Consider the following 16,416-nt stretch of genomic DNA (forward strand, 5'->3'; position numbering starts at 1 on the left):
GCCATGTTGGGCCACGTTTCGTGTGGGGTTAGTGCGGCTGTTAACACAAGCCTCTTTGTTATTTTCTGTATTTAAGTTTGCATTTTACAACAACGAATTTCTTCTTCGAGTCTCAATATTCCCGATATATCCACTGGCTCCTCTAATTGCCAGAGAGTGAACTAATCAATTACGAGAGATCTTGCACGTTACATATGGTGTCGAGTCTGTCGACGCATACGCCCTTCCCTCTCTCATCGTCTCGTCTCTCTTCCTCGAAACCAGCAGCACCTTTCTTTCTACTTGCTCGCCTCTGTCTTACTGCAAGATTCTCGAGGTAGGCTTCACTCCCGCTGGTTTTTTCAGTACCGGCATTGAAACCAAGCTCATTTTGAGATTGCATAAAGCTATTTCTTTTGTTTCTGGGCAAATATAACTATTGCTTAACTGTTGGATTAATGCGGAAAGAAAAATTCTATTCCTAAACCTCATACACCACACACCATCTTTTTTGTGATTTTTTTAATTTTATTCTCTTACTAAATGTGTGGTATATGAATTATGAGTAGAATAATTCAATTATTTTAAGAATAATAAAACTAAAATAAACTTTAAAAAAATTTTAAAAAAATAAAAAAAATTTGGTGTGTGATGTATGGGCTTATGAATAGCAATGCTCATGCGGAAAATATGGTAGTTCTTTACTATTCTCAAACTGATTCAGGGGTTTGGTAGGCTTACAAAGAAAATTACAGAAAATAACGAAGAAATTTTTGAAGTCTCCAGCTTCGGCAATACTACTACGAGTGCACTCACACCCAGCAGCCGATGGCTCGAGGGCTAACCAGAACGACCACATCAACCTTCATTTCAACTCCCGTCCCCAAACTAACCCCACCAATATGCAAAAACTCACGTACGTTCCGTCACAACTTCGCTCGACCTCACTTTTTTATTTGGACTCGCTTCCTCTGCAAGTGCTCTCGTAGTGCTGAAGACGCAATCGACATCTCCAAGTACAAGGAAGCTTTCTCCAGGAGAATGGCCATGGCTGGCCTCAAACCTCACCACCGAATAGGTTGGTCACTTTCCCTTTCTGTTTGGTTCCTGTGAAAATGTAGGAGGAGAAGAAGAAATAAAAAACGAAATTTTCACGAGTGGTTACTATTAAGGAGAAAATATAATTAACTAACCAGTTTGCTGAGTTTGCCTTAGACAAGTCTGTCTCTTCGTTTGGTTATGATTTTATTTCTCACTTATTTCCGATTATTGGTGTGTAATTGTTCTTTTCGTTCAATATTTGGGCGAGTGTTTAGCTGTTTAAATCAAATCTTCCTGTCAAAAGAGAGAGTTTTTCTATTTTCTAATGATATGGCTGAAGAGTTTTTGGGAATTTGAAAAAAAAAACAAAACATTACTTTTAATCTTCATTTGGTCTCCCTTGTTACTATAAGAACAGAAACGCATTTTGGCTGAGGAATGAATGGTATTTTATTATATTTAGGTTTAGGAGTCTCTGGAGGCCCTGACAGTATGGCACTTTGTGTTCTCACTGCCGATTGGAAAACAAATGCCCTTAATGCTGCTGAAGATAGCAGTGGTTTCATTGATGGGCTTTTGGCAATAATTGTTGATCATGGGCTACGTGCTGAAAGCAAAGAGGAGGCGAACTTTGTTTGTAATCGGGTTTCTCAAATGGGTATACAACCTTGCATTGACATCCTTTTGGCCTTGTGTCTCCCTCTTCTTTTGATTCAATTGTGTGTATGACATTAGATATTTAGTGGCAACATATGGAGAGTGTATAACATATACTATGTGTAGGAATCAGGTGTAAGATTGCCTGCTGTGATTGGTTAGATGGTAGGCCAAAACAGGGCCACTTACAAGAAGCGGCTCGAGACATGAGGTATTTGCAGACTTAGTTAGGGGTCTAATATTTGATTGTTATCTCTAGATTTATATTTTTAATTTTGAAAAAAAAAAATCCAAAACTGTGTTAATTAGATGAAGAGCCGCTAGTTGATTTGCAAATTTTGAAATTGTGTTGTATTTCAGGTATCAAACATTTCAAAAAGTTTGTGATCAACATCAGATTGGTGTTTTGCTTGTTGCACATCATGCAGATGACCAGGTTTAACCAAACAATAGTCTAACTGCTTGCCTAAAGCTCTGCTCATGCATGCACTTGTGTGTATTCTCCTGAATGTATAAGGTCCTTGTTCGTAAATTCAAAATTGAAACAAATAATTTGGTTATTTTATAGTGTTTATGGTACTCCATCTTCATCTAAGTTGATTTCAACTTTAAAGGCTTGTTACAAATGCTATATATGTTTATATATATATATTGATTGCTTTGGCACTATGCAGGCTGAGTTATTCATTCTTAGACTATCTCGCAATAGCGGTGTGCTTGGACTTGCTGGCATGCCTTTCACTTCTCAAATTTTCTCTACATGTACACATTCTTTTGGTGGAGTCTCAAATAACCACGGAATTCTTCTTGTGCGACCGCTCCTGAATTTCTCAAAAGAAGATATGTACAAGGTTAGACTGTAGAAGCCATATAATATCTGTCAAATATGTATTTTCTTGAGCGCAGAACTTGTGTTGAATCATCAGATCTATTTTTTGCAGATATGTCTTGGGGACCATCAGGATTGGGTGGAAGACCCAACAAATCAAAGTCTTTTATTTGCTCGTAATAGGATTCGAATGTCATTAAGGGATTTTTCCTCATGTGAGTTTATGAAAATGATAGCTTTTATTATGTAGTTTAAATCTTTTAACTTTCTACTAGTAGACGTGGTGTTTTTCTCCAAATTTTTACTTCTTTTACTGATATGATTGACTTTTCTTAACTGCAAACACAGGCTTGACATATTCAAATAATCCTCCTCTTACTTTTCAGGTATCTTCAAGTCTGAGCTACAAGCCGTTATCTCTGCCTGTCGAAGAACACGGTCATATATTGACCAAGCTTGTAGTAGATTGATAAATCAGGCAGTGACTGTGGTGGAGGTGAGCAGCTTTCTTGGCTGTTTGTACACTTTTTTTTTTTTTTTTATATATATTATAAACTAAATTTTAAACTTGGGTTCAGTATATCAAAAAAGAATTCTTAAGTTCTTTAAACCTACATTTTCTTGACCTTTTTCTCTCTTTTTTTTTTTTTTTTTTTTTTTGGGGGGGGGGGGGTGTTTCTGATGGTATTTCTTTGCAGCATGGATATGCTATTATTGATTTGGAGACTCTTATCCCATCAAAAGTTACGGACGTATGTATGTCAAAGTTTCTTGCCCTGGTCTTGCAGGTACCACAACACTTTAGCATCTGGGCTGTCTGACATGTTGATTTATTTATTTTTTCTTTATCTAATCATCTGATTTGAATTGCATATATTGATGCTCTTTTTGTTTTTTTTATAAGTAATATATTGATGCTCTTTTTAAAACTGTATTCATTTGAATCTTTCAGTTCATTTCACAAAGGTATCGGCCAGTTAGAGGAAGTGCTTCAAAATTGCTGTTGGACTACATTCGTACTTTCCCATGCAAGGTACATCTACTTTCACTCATGGTTCTTAATTCTATGTGTGGTCATCTGTTGGTCTTGGTCATTGCTCTATGGCCCAAATGCATTGAAAGATGGATCTGTCCACAAATTACACACTAATGTGCATAGTTTAAATCATTTGCATTTGATTAACGTTTGTTTTAAGGATGTAATTTTACTCATTGTCAAATTGAATTTTGTTTCGGGTTTTGAGGTAAAAGCTTGAAACTCTAGAAGCTTGACTAAAATCACACATTTTTCATGCTCTCCCTTCTACCCCTTCTATGCGAACTTGATCAGTTACCCCGCCCCCCCCTCCCAATTCTTTCTCGAGTTTACTATGTTTTTGTTTTTGTCATGCCCTGTAGTAAAACTATTATATTTTTCTAACTCCTAGGAGTTGGCTCAAGTGGTAAAGGCCTTGGCCTTGGGGGTATTCTCACCCCAGGTCTAAGGCTCAAATTCCTTTGGGTGCAAACAATTTCTAGGGGCCATCGGACTTGGGGGATTTTCCCCTTGAATTACCCTAGGAGCACTTGCTGGAAACTCCTTGCCGAGAGCCTGTGCACCCATGGGATTAGTCAGGATGCTGTTCTTGACACTTGGTGCCAATAAAAAAAAATTAAGTATTCTCAACCCTAATAGTCAAACTCATGTTTATCTGCACTCTTGAAAAATGTCTGTAATCTGTAATATTTAGCATATTTACTTGAACTTTCTTCAACAATAATAATTATATTCAAGATTTGATCTGCTATCAAAAAAGGAACGTTTAAAAAGATTTTCATTCCTATGGCAGTGGCAACTGCAAGGTAATTATGTTGTACATGCTTTAGATCACAAATAGAACTAGGTCCATACCATAAACTTCTAGCTACAGCTCTGAACATTGCTGCATCTTTGGGTAGGTAATTCTCTCTCTCTCTCTCTCTCTCTCTCTTTTCTGTTCATTATTTTTTTTTATCAAAAAATATCAATTATTTTTTTTGCTTCCTAAAACAGAGAGCTTGACTCGATGGCCTTGCTTATGGAAGAGGTCTTCTTGATTCATGCTCCCAGGCTTCTAAATCCAAATATATTGATTTTCTTTTGATTTTTTCGCTCTTACCTGGCGTTTCCCATTAGATTGAAGTTGTAGACATGTAATTCATCTTTTATATAAGCAAATGACCTGTATCTGAAGTCATTCATTTTTAGATCTTGACTGATTCTTGATTCTGCCTTGACACGCAGAACTCCCTTACAGCAGCTGGTTGTTACCTTTGTCCAGCTCCTGGGTCTAAAGGCACCAAAATCTTAGTCTGCTGTTCTGTTGATTGTCCTTTGCCTTCAAAAATGGAAACGGTCCATGCATGCACTCGTGGAGAACAAGGAAACTGTACTCCAAGTGAGTTGGAGGAAATTATAGCGGATGGAAAGTTGTATTCAGATGGCCTAGTTCTAAATGAATCAGATGTGCATTTTCTGAGAGTAACATCAGAATCAGTTCTAAGCGAAGCCACAAGACTTGCCATACTCAGTGAGTCAACATACAGGAATATTCTCTTGTTGCAGAGAGAAGAAACAAAACGTTTCAAGTGTAAAACTGAACTCTCATCTGATTCTGAGGCAAAGCCTGATTTCGAATCTACCAATCCATGGCGGAGTGAACCACTTCAATCAGGGTATGGATATTACTTCATGAACAGATTCTTCATCACATGGAAACTGAATGATGAAATTGTGGGAAGTGCATTTCCCGAGGAAGGTCAATGTAACTTGGATTTAAGAGAGGAGCATTGGAAGTGTCATTGTAGGTCTTGCGTAGTTGGTAATGATATGGTATTTGATGTGCGGCACATGATTGAATCGGATTGGCTGTATCTTGCCAAGTTGTCAAAATGCTCGAGTACTTCGGAGAAATTTCAACAGCAAGTTCTCTTAGACAATGAAGTGGAGCAAATACCAGGGGAGACCAATCAATGTTTAGATTATGCAAGATTATCAGCACAAAGAGCTCTCTTGTCATTAAAATCTATCCCAGTTGCTGCAAGAGCAGGCCTACCTGTCCTAGTCAATCATCAAGGACTGTTACAAAGCATCCCGGTAAGTCAACCATGTTCAATTTTCTAACAAGGAAATATAGCAACTAATTTAAGTCCTTCTGATCTTCTTTTCTTTTCAAATGTCAAAGAAAAAAAAATTATTCTGATTTATTCTGAAAATTGAACCTCTTCCCATCCTTTATTTTCTCTGAACCTGTTTATTAAAGCAGTAAACTTTTTGGCCTTCGCCTCCACTCCTCTTTCCATTAAATATTCTGGAAATCTTTTGAGGCCCCATTTAGCTAGGCAGCTGAGACTACCCTGTGTATATCTTAAAACTATCAAATAACAAAGAGAGAGCCTCTCAACTTTTTGCCACAGCACATTGGCTTAAATCTTCTTAAGAAAACAGTCTCTAATTTTAGTCCAGTGTAAACTGGGACCTGAATCGTATATTACTTTCGTTTCAGAGTATTGGCTTCAAGCAGTGCCCTTGCTTGGTTGTATCTGCAGAATTCAAGCCAAGAGTACCACTTGGGGGAGGTCATAGTTCGTTTCTCTAGTCTCTTATTTCTATTCCAGAGTCCGCAAATTCAAGCATTGCCCTTGCTTAAGTTTAGCGGCTTTTTCTATAATTTACAGTATGTAGGCTATCATATCTTTGGATTTTCATTCTAGCATTCAAGTGTAAATTTGGTTTCTAAGCATCAAAGCTCAAGCTGCATGATCAACCTTGTCATGGTTCGTATCTTCATTCTTTCTGAAGTCCTGGCAGGCAGTGCTGAAAACATTACTGTATGGAGGAAATAATATCTGCCAAATATTTTTGCTGACAACCAAATGTGCATCTGGCAACCTTCTTCTTCATGTAAAGGCGGCTCAAATTTGCCAAATTTGCCACCTGCATCCATCTGTTGTAACTCCTCACCTGCGGTCATCGAGTCCAAAACTACTAGACTTTCTTTTGGCAAAGGATACATTGCTCTTCTTTTTTTTTTTTTTTTTTCAAATAGACTATGAAATTGGCATGCCTTAATGTAATCTTTAGCCTTGCTTGTGCAATATTATGGATCACAACATGCCCATAACATAAGAAAATCAATCCCCCCTATTAAGAGAAGGAAGACAAGGAGAAGGTTAAGTGTTTGTGACCCCAAAAGAGAGCAAAGAAGATTCTTTGTTTAAAAGGAGGTATAAACTTCAGTTCCGGAGATTTTCCCTTGGGGAAAATTGATCTATTTTAAAGTATTTCTTTTAAAGAAAATTCACTGTAAACAGATTCAATATAAATAAATATATTTATATTTATATTTATATAGGGCTCTAAAAGGAGTCTTCAAAATTCATTTAGCCTTTGAGAAGGAAAAAGATTTTTGAGAAATATAAAGCATTTGAGATATTCATCAAGGATAGAAGATGAAAAACAGAGATAGAAATACTTTAAGTTCATTATCCCCCAAACATAAATAATTCAACTACTTCATTCACTTGTTTTTATTTCTATTAATCATTTAGATGATAAATAATTGAACTTGGGTTAATTTTTTGGGTTCAAACCTAATTTTGACTGTGGTTAAACTTTATTTTTAGGCTAGTCGAGTTTAAAGTTTTAGGCCTAATTTGGGTATTTTTTCTCATAATACTTTATTACTATTTATTATTTTATTATTACTTTTCATATATTTTTTACTACTATTCAATATTTTATCATTATTTTTTCATTACTATTCACAGAATACTTGAGAATATCTCACTACCCAAACGCAATCTAAACTCGTTTAATGTCATATCATGGGATGACGAGAAAATTGATGATGAATAGATTTTTTCATTTAATTTTATAGAAACTCGAACACCAAGATTTATATTATAATCACCAAAAATTAATAATATGTTGTAGCTTATCTAAAAATTTTGATAATTAATCTTTAGATTTGTTTAAATACTATTATATAATTTATATATACATATGTAAATAATTATATTTATGAATATTAAAACTATCTATATATCTTTTTAGAAACGTAGTTTCCTCTAATTATATTATCCATCAATTAAACGAATTGAATTGAAATTATATTTGCCCCAAAAAAAAAAAAATTGAAATTATATTGGGCCCGAACTGATTCGAAGTGGTCGAGCATCTGCATCTCAGAACAGCCAGGCGTTGCTACGGCAAGTACTTGCTCTCAAGTTGCAAGTTCCCATCAATGGCTTCTCTGATGTCTCTTCAGCGCTCTGGAAACTCCATTATCTCCTCTCACTTCAGACCTCCATTAACCCCACAACCCCCGGCACTGCTATCTTTCACTCCCACCCCATCCAAACCTCTTTGCAACTACGCAATTCCAAATGCCCACAACCCCAGGGTCTATAGCCACCGCGTTGGCGTCTCTCACCGCCAAAGCACTAGCACTCGGTCCAATTCTCGGTACAAAACTGACCCTGATCTTTCACAGAGCAACAAGAAGAGCAGCTCGAATGACCAACAAACGAACAGTAATCTAAGCAGCGAAAGTTCCGGAGACTCATTGTGCCGTGATACACCAAACGTTGATTTAATGAGTTTGTTTAGGGAGGTTAAGGTTGAAGCGGTTGTGGACCTTATGGGTCAAGGTGTTTGTGCCGATTATAGTGTTTTCTGTGCATTGTTGGACTCATGTGCTAATTCTAAGTCGGTTGAGGTTGGGAGGAGGGTGCATGAGTTCTTGAAACGGTCTCCGTTTCGTGGCGACATGGAATTGAATAACAAATTGATTGAGGTGTATGGGAGATGTGGTAGTATGAAAGAAGCACGTAGAGTGTTTGATAGAATGCGCGAGAGGAATATGAGTTCATGGCACTCGATGATTAATGGGTATGCAGTGAATGGGAAGGGCAATGATGGGTTGTTGTTATTTAAGGAGATGAGGGAGGTTGGATTGCAGCCCAATGGGAATACATTTTTGGCGGTTTTAGCGGCATGTGCTAGTGCAGAAGCTGTTGCAGAAGGGTTAATACACTTCAAATCGATGAAGACTGACTATGGAATTGCTCCGAGAATGGAGCATTGTTTAGCGGTAATTGATGTCCTTGGGGGGTCTGGTCATTTGAATGAAGCAGAAGAGTTCATTGAGAAAATGCCGTTTGAGCCTGTGCCTGAGGTTTGGGACACTCTTAGGTATTATGCAAGAATTCATGGAGATATAGAACTTGAAGAACGCGTTGAGGAGTTGTTAGTTAGTCTTGATCCTTCCAGAGCTGTCGCTGACAGGATCCCCATTCCCCCTAGGAAGAAGCATTCTGCAACTAATATGATCGAGGAGAAGAATAGGTTGAGTGAGTATCGGTGTGCCGGTCCTTACAAGGAAGAGGCATTTGAGAAGTTGAAAGGTCTGAATGGGCAGTTGAGGGAAGCAGGATATGTGCCGGATACAAGATACGTGCTTCATGACATTGATCAGGAGGCCAAAGAACAGGCTTTAATGTATCATAGTGAGCGCTTGGCGATTGCCTACGGTTTGATTAGTACTCCGGCAAGGACAACTCTCAGGATCATTAAGAATCTAAGGATCTGTGGTGACTGCCATAATGCCATAAAAATCATGTCCAAAATTGTTGGAAGGGAGTTGATTGTTAGGGATAACAAGAGGTTCCATCATTTCAAGGATGGAAAGTGCTCTTGTGGGGATTATTGGTAAGGCAGTTATCATCTTGATGCTAATGTAGTTAGTTCTTTCACCGTGCATTATGGTTCTACTGAGATTCCTCTTACCTTTAAACGCGAAAAAAGGTTCAGTAATTTGCCAATTTGTTGTACATTAACTTTGAAACAGCGTGTGTTTGCATGCTAAGATTTACATGTAACACGGTATGAAATATATCTTCCTTTTGCTCCATCTTTGTACATTAACTTTAAGAACCAGATATGGCACTCGCCATCATCTGGTCAAATGTGTTTTTTTGCTCTATGATTCTTCAAAGGCTCATGCTTCATGAAGTAAGTTGGATGGTACTTCTCATTTTGACAGTTCTTATACCTGATCAAATATGGGTGCCCTGAAATAATAAATATTCTTGATCGAGTTCTCCAAGTGTGAAATCGCAAGAGGTAGTGTTTGCTGATCCTTGACATGAAGATAAATACATCCTCCTAGATTTCAATTACCCTCGTCAATTGATTGAACCCTTCACATTTAAGTTTCCGGCTCCCTGGAAACAACAGTTGGTTAATATTGCTAATAGATGATGGTTAGCACTTTCTTTGATATTAATCCTAAGTTGCCCAGACCTTTCACATTTATAACAAGATTCTCGAAAATTACTGCACAGAGAGAGAGAGAGAGAGATATGTTGAAAAAAGAAAAGAAAAGAAGAGACATTTTTTGCCATTCAAGGTAGTACCGGCTGGCTGTTCCAGTGAACTAATCAGTAAAGGAATTAAAAAAGAACATTACTATGAAGGACTAAACTATTCTGTGATATTATCATTATTCACTTGTGTCACCGCAGCAGAGAGATTTGTTATTGATCTTCCACTGGTATGTACATTTTGGGGTGATCCCTGTCAGAGAAATACATCACGACTATATGGAAACAATGCCTGAGGTAGTCTGAATACCTGATGAATGATGTTCACCAAGTTAAGGATCATCTCACTCCTAAACTGTGAAATTAGACCTTGAAGGAGGTCTACTTTGATGGATGTAATGGGCATTATTTGGTATCATACAACTCAAAAGAATGGAATATGCATATGAAAAAAATGGCCTATGAAGCTCCTGAAGACTCTTGTAAGAAGGCCGCTAGAAGATAAATGTTAGTAAAGAGTTTTTATCAAGAAGGAAGTGATGATGGTTGGCTAGTTCTTCCGTTGGATACCACCTCAATAACAGCTTCATCTCGTGATGGAACTCTCAGGTAGGATTTCATAAGATCATAAACAGTAAACCCAATTGCAACAGATGGTACAACCTGAAGAAGAACGACACTTAATTATCCATGGAGAAAATATATGATAAAGAATTCCCAATTAATATGTTTCCAACCTTCAAGTAGTTGATGCTCAGCCCAGAAAATAACTGCTTCCATCCTTGCTTTTGAGCAATCATTACAAGAGTTTCTATTGTTCCTTTTATCTCAGCACTGTTAGATGGCAAGTGCCGTTGAACCTGTTATGATGGTCGATCAATCTTCCCATTGATGCTCCACTTTAAAACACTAATCAAAATATAAATGCAGTAATTAACCTGCATTTGCCTCCGGACAACATCTAGAGGGTATGTGAAGGTCTGACCCAATAAGCCAGCAACCGATCCACATACAAGTTTCACCACAATACTATTCTTGTGCTCCGCAGGGACATGACGTTTCATGTCCTCGTAGATATAAAACTTCAAACCAGCATATGGGAAGATTCCATATAGTGATGGGGCTGACAATGTTATTTACATGTCGGATATAAAAAACTCACAAGGATGTTGAAGAACCACAGAAAATGCAGAATAACAGCTATAACTGATGCAAGCAGTTTAGAAATATATACCCACACCACGGTAGAGACCTCTAATCCCTGCCTCCTTATAAGTCATCGAGAAACAATCAATAATTCCTTTATAAATGTTTTCATTTTGAAGTACTGCTTTTGCATTCAACTTTGCCGAACCAACAATCTGCACTATCACATATATATTAGTTGACATTTGCCCAAGGAAATGTAAAGAGACTTTCAAACAAGGCTCAGATTAGAGGAACCAAACCCAGCGGGTATCTCTGCAACAACAATCCACCCCAGCACACTTACCTGATAAGCCAATTTAGTCCGAACTAAATCAAGAGGATGGGTAAAAAGCACAGCGGTTCCTCCAGCAAATGATCCTGCCACAAGATCGAGCACAGGTCCTCTCCCCATGTCAGGAAAAGTGAGTATTATCCATCTGCGATATTGTTCGTAAGCCATGTAATGCAGTGCTGCATAGGGAATAATTCGAGCAACACTAGCGCCATTCCCTCTGAGGACAAGTACCAAAATAAATCATTGCTCAGAAACAGAATAGTTCAGAAACAACCTCTGTATAAATGAGACTGACTCAGGGATCTACCTGTAGAAACCCATAACCCCTTCTGTCCTTGCAATTTTTTGAAAGGAACCAAACAGCCCTATGCTCTGGAATTCTGCTCGTCTGGTCTGAAAAGGATTTATAAATGTATATTTTTCAGCTTTTAAGGACATCTATTTATTACTGAACTATATATCAAATCTAAATCCATGATAGATCTTCAACAGCAGTATAAAGCTGGAAATATACAGAATCATATTACCCAAGGAAGAATCAATGATAAAATTGCTGATTCACTACCCTAATCAGAGAGACAGGTGATTTTTCAATGCTAATTCCACTTGATTAGGTGTTTGTTTCCACTTCTTGGAGGGCACCAACCAACTTAAGAGAAAATTGCCAGGTAACCAATCCCATCATTTGAAAAGAATACTCCAATTAAATATTTTTTCTAAAATTGATTTCGAGTCATAAAGTTACGTTCTGGATATATGCCAACAAATGGATCCTATATAGGTTCCCCAAAGGGATGGCTAGGAGATCGTCCTTCAATATATTTGCATGAAATGACCACTCTCAAAGACTTTTAACACGTGCACTTGCACTTGACTGCCTGAGACTTTACCATTGCACTAGACAATGGCTCCAACTTTTCAAATTGAAGATATATTATATTTTTAACCAAAATTATCCGAGTTGGATATGCTCACAAATACCCAACATAAACCTATGCAACTCTAGGAGATGAATGAGAGGTTGGTAGGTTTTTGTGCCACTGTAAAATGGAAATCTAAATGTTCTTAAAATTAGGCAAGTATTTCTTAAGTTACGTTCATGGAATCTTGGAAATTTAGTCTTAGAATAAATCAATGGAATTGGACCATGCCATAAGCAAGAAAATGAAAGAACAAAGAACAAAAAATCAAATACAAGATGTCAGTTATCCTCGCCTTGGTATACAAAAGTTGGGTTCTGATTGGTTAACTTGGGCATGTGACTTATAGCACTCACAATCAAGTATGGCCCAGCGCATCTCACAATTTCACGGCGACTTCATGGTGGAAGATGTTCCTTATGGAACATGAATAAATGTACTCCAGTGAGGTCCCAACTTGTTATATTTCTGGATTCTGTGGCACCCATCCCAACCAGGATCACGGATTGAGAAATTGGCTATATGAAAATATGCCCACAATAAATGAAAAGTGAATTTCCTCCCCAATTTAAAATTACTTCAGACATCTCAGTATTGTTATCATTGCTTTTACCAGCTCTATCAATATCTCTCTTAGTTAATATCTGGACCTATCCATCCCTATGACCTGGTTATGAAATACTGTATCCCATGATAAAAAATATAAAATTCTGAAACCCATCCCTGACCTACCTCCCCAACCCTTTCTCGCCTCACAAAGGATGGGAAAGTAATCCATCATGACAATATAATTAAGCCATAGGAGAGCTATGACAGTGATCCATAAAATCATGAAGGCTGAGTAAATAATTTTTAGCTAAAACTATTTTTCCAATCCGGAAACCATTAAGAAAGAAGACAATTGATCCATAGAAACCAAAATCATAAATAGTGACAGGCATCCAATCATAAATTCAATTAACAACCTCAAATATTACAATTATATCAGTGAAAACAAGCACTGAAATTCACCACTGGCCACCACAGGTTAAATCACACAAAAAATCAACTTACCTTTTTAATCCCTTCACTCTATGATTCCTTGTAACCATTATTATTACCAAGAGTGCTGAATTTATGCTCAATTAATTACTGACGAAGCCTAGACAGCACCCAGATCTTGACACAGAGCAAAATGCCATGCAAGACAAAAGTGGCACCATTTGTTTGGTAAACGAAAATGAAACTGATCTTATGTGGACCATCAGGTAGAAACCAGAGTGAGACTCTCCAATAGTTGATCCATAATTGTCAACAAAATATGAAATTATAGAGATCATGGTTATAGACTTTTACTCGTCCATGGACCATGATGTTGCAAGGAACCTAAAAGAACTTGACTAGGAATAGATTTAAGTTATATGTACATTAGTTGTTAATCCTTGACTAACTATATAATATTACTAAGAAATATGCAAGGCATCATTGAACGCCAAATCCCACAGTGGCTAGGAAGAAAATATCAAAACCTCAAACTTAAAGGTGATAAGCTTTTATCTATATCATGGAAAGAAGAGCGAAACAAGTAGATTTCCCCCATTAAACTCTAAAATAAGAAATGCATTTTCCTATCAAAACTAGTATACACATTTCACTTATATGGTTTGAATTACAAACCCGTGGACTTCATTCAGAAGCTCATGCATAGAGAATATGAAGATAGTAAGCACGTAATTCAAACACCTCCCCCTCCCCAAAAGAAAATACCACTCCCTCTGGTGGGAGCCCGGGTGTACTATTGGGATATCGCATCCTTTTTCTTCTTTCCCCTGCTTGATTCTACTTAATTGATCCTCACAATGTGTTGAATTAAGAAAATGGAAACTTGAAGCAAGATTCGAAATGGGGATCCACCTATCTCAAGAATTGATTACTACCTCAATTACACGCTAAATTTGCAACAAACGCCCATCAACGCATCTTCTGAACTCGTACAATCTCATTTCAATTACAGTCGAAACGTGGTCATTTATAGTCAAATCAAGAGATCCTAAATTAGTCATTTTTTCAAAAACAAAAAAGCATAAACCGTCTAAGATGTTAGAATATAAACCAAATGATTAAATTTACGAGCATAAGCATTTGGGCAAGCGTAATTTTACATAGTTAACACTCACTTCAAACTTCACTTTCATCTAATTAAATATTCCTTGACCAATTTATTAAGAAAAAGTCTGATCCACTAGAGGTGAGTGTTTAGAATATAATCAAATAATTAAACATACTTCTTCTCGTCATACCTTAACTTTTGCACAAATGGCAATTTAACAAAAGACGGAACATACAAACGAAAGAAACAAGAAAGAAGAGAAACACAAAACCCCAAAAAGCAAAAATAAAACGTCATTAGCAGTCTGCACAGGATAAGAAACTTAGGAATCAATACTGAATCCAATACTACCAAAGAGAATCTAGACTCCAACCCAATTGTACCTGAAACAAAATCTTGATACGCTCGAGGGGTGCAACCACCGTCTTTGCAATCCCACCAGCAACTCCCCCAGCAACCAGTTCCTTGGCAAACACTGGCATGGCCTCTACAACCCCATCAAAAAACATACCCATCTGATCTCCTCCGTCCCTCTTCTTCTCCATTCACCAACGCTTTAAGGAAAAGACACAGAAGAATTTCCTGGTATCGAGTAGTTCAAGGAACTATTAGGCAACAGGGAATGGGAAGAGAGAGATCGAGACGGGTCTGTGCGAAAGCTTGAAGATTTTATATTTTCTGGGCTTCAAGGAGGTCAGAGCAGCCCACCCTTGCAAAGATTCCTTTTTTGGCAAAGATGACAAGGGATTGGTTGTACAGCTCCGTTCAAGTAATTCCGTCTTCTATTTTACTTGCGATCCCATTGCCTTTAACGCGTGGAAGTCAGCGACGAATTTCTGAGAATTGGGATATTCTTTGGCAATTAGAAGCTTTTAAAATTTCTCTCTTTTTTTGTTTGTTTGTTCTTTCTTTTTTCTTTAGTTTTTAGTCCAAATATCTTTGCATCAAAATAATTAGGTCTAATAATTTTAGTTCTTGTCTCGATTTTCTTAATGAATAAGAATTGAAAAGAATTCATAAATTTAGAAAACATTGCTCACAATTATTTTTTTTCTCAAACAATTTTTTTAAGGTGCTCTATAAATCTCAATAAAAATATAATAATGTTAGATATGGTCTTAATTTGTGTAAGGACCGTACAATCATTTTGAAGAAAGTAAAGTCTAATAAAAAAAGTTGATTTTTTTTCATGTGGATTTCAAATTTTTCTTATCATTTTCAAAAAGAATGCATAAAGCTTGCACATCCTAAAACTGTAAGTACTATTGTTTATAAAAATATACTCAAGGTTTCTTTTCTAGATATAAACATATTTTTAATAAGTTCTCTATTTAACATTTTGATGTACCTCTAATTATGAGGCCATTGATATTGAGAAATTTATATAAATTAGTTGTAAACTTGAACAATTTGCAAAAATAATGTATAATCTTTTATCTAGATTTGTTTAAATATATTTTTTAATTGCCAAGACCACACTTAAAAATTGATAAATATTGTTGCAAAAAGTTTATTAAGTACTCTCAGTATGGATGAATTGGTATTCATATCTTATCATAGCATGTCATGTAATTAAAATGGCTTATGTAATCATATAATTATAGGAAATATATTCTAGACGTTTTTAGAGAGAGAATCTCTTACCTCTCTCTCTAGAAAACTCACCAAAAAATCGAAACACCTCCCCTCCCTCCTCCCTTCTACTCCTCTCAGCCCAATACTTTTTTTTTTTTTTTTTATTGTTTTTTTAGGCCAAATAAAATAGGAGTACCGGTTGGAGACCTTCTGGTGGTCGGAGGACACCACACGCCTCACAGGGGAATTCAGAGGCTGTCGATCTATCGTTCTACCAAACGCAGCGTCCAAAGAAGCAGCGCGTCTCCTACACGCGCCGATTGAAGTCTGTGCGTGACTGCCACGCACCATCGTGAAGATTCTTTTTTGGGCACCACGCGCGGCACTGCTGGATCTAGTGCCTCCGGCACATCCACGATCGTCTAGCTGGCTTCTTCCTCGACTGGGGCATGTCCTACAAGCGCCCCTACAGCCTCTTTGTGTTGTGTATCTCCCTTTT

The 16,416-nt window shown here is 37.1% G+C and overlaps 3 protein-coding genes across 8 annotated transcripts; 2 read left to right on the forward strand and 1 right to left on the reverse strand.

Moving 5' to 3' along the window:
• The first annotated feature begins 233 nt into the window (after positions 1-233).
• Positions 234-6,702, forward strand: LOC109009883. 5 transcript variants are annotated; one of them, XM_018990548.2, is made up of 12 exons: positions 234-316; positions 704-1,057; positions 1,484-1,678; positions 1,804-1,888; positions 2,038-2,113; positions 2,352-2,528; positions 2,619-2,721; positions 2,893-3,002; positions 3,205-3,294; positions 3,459-3,539; positions 4,770-5,621; positions 6,031-6,702. In XM_018990548.2, the coding sequence occupies exons 2-12, from the start codon at positions 808-810 to the stop codon at positions 6,121-6,123; spliced, it is 2,112 nt and encodes a 703-aa protein (XP_018846093.1). In that variant the 5' UTR covers positions 234-316; positions 704-807; the 3' UTR covers positions 6,124-6,702. The 5 variants fall into 5 exon arrangements, with proteins under 5 accessions (XP_018846093.1, XP_035545955.1, XP_035546007.1 ...); XM_035690062.1 differs by lacking the exon at positions 234-316 and having other exon boundaries at positions 701-1,057; XM_035690114.1 differs by lacking the exons at positions 234-316; positions 1,484-1,678; positions 1,804-1,888; positions 2,038-2,113 and having other exon boundaries at positions 1,040-1,057; positions 6,031-6,696.
• A 935-nt stretch (positions 6,703-7,637) lies between these two features.
• Positions 7,638-9,436, forward strand: LOC109009902 (pentatricopeptide repeat-containing protein At2g15690, mitochondrial-like). The gene has a single exon (XM_018990568.2). The coding sequence runs from the start codon at positions 7,771-7,773 to the stop codon at positions 9,238-9,240; it is 1,470 nt and encodes a 489-aa protein (XP_018846113.1). The 5' UTR covers positions 7,638-7,770; the 3' UTR covers positions 9,241-9,436.
• Positions 9,437-9,539: 103 nt separating this feature from the next.
• On the reverse strand, positions 9,540-15,147 carry LOC109009909 (mitochondrial carrier protein CoAc2). 2 transcript variants are annotated; one of them, XM_018990594.2, is made up of 7 exons: positions 14,726-15,147; positions 11,641-11,726; positions 11,343-11,550; positions 11,085-11,211; positions 10,789-10,973; positions 10,588-10,710; positions 9,540-9,751 (listed from the first exon to the last, which is right to left on the reverse strand). In XM_018990594.2, the coding sequence occupies exons 1-7, from the start codon at positions 14,885-14,887 to the stop codon at positions 9,713-9,715; spliced, it is 930 nt and encodes a 309-aa protein (XP_018846139.1). In that variant the 5' UTR covers positions 14,888-15,147; the 3' UTR covers positions 9,540-9,712. The 2 variants fall into 2 exon arrangements, with proteins under 2 accessions (XP_018846139.1, XP_018846125.1); XM_018990580.2 differs by lacking the exon at positions 9,540-9,751 and adding an exon at positions 9,999-10,513 and having other exon boundaries at positions 14,726-15,145.
• Positions 15,148-16,416: the final 1,269 nt, after the last annotated feature.

This window comes from Juglans regia, chromosome 1 (genome assembly GCF_001411555.2).
Source record: "Juglans regia cultivar Chandler chromosome 1, Walnut 2.0, whole genome shotgun sequence".
Lineage (NCBI taxonomy): Eukaryota > Viridiplantae > Streptophyta > Magnoliopsida > Fagales > Juglandaceae > Juglans > Juglans regia.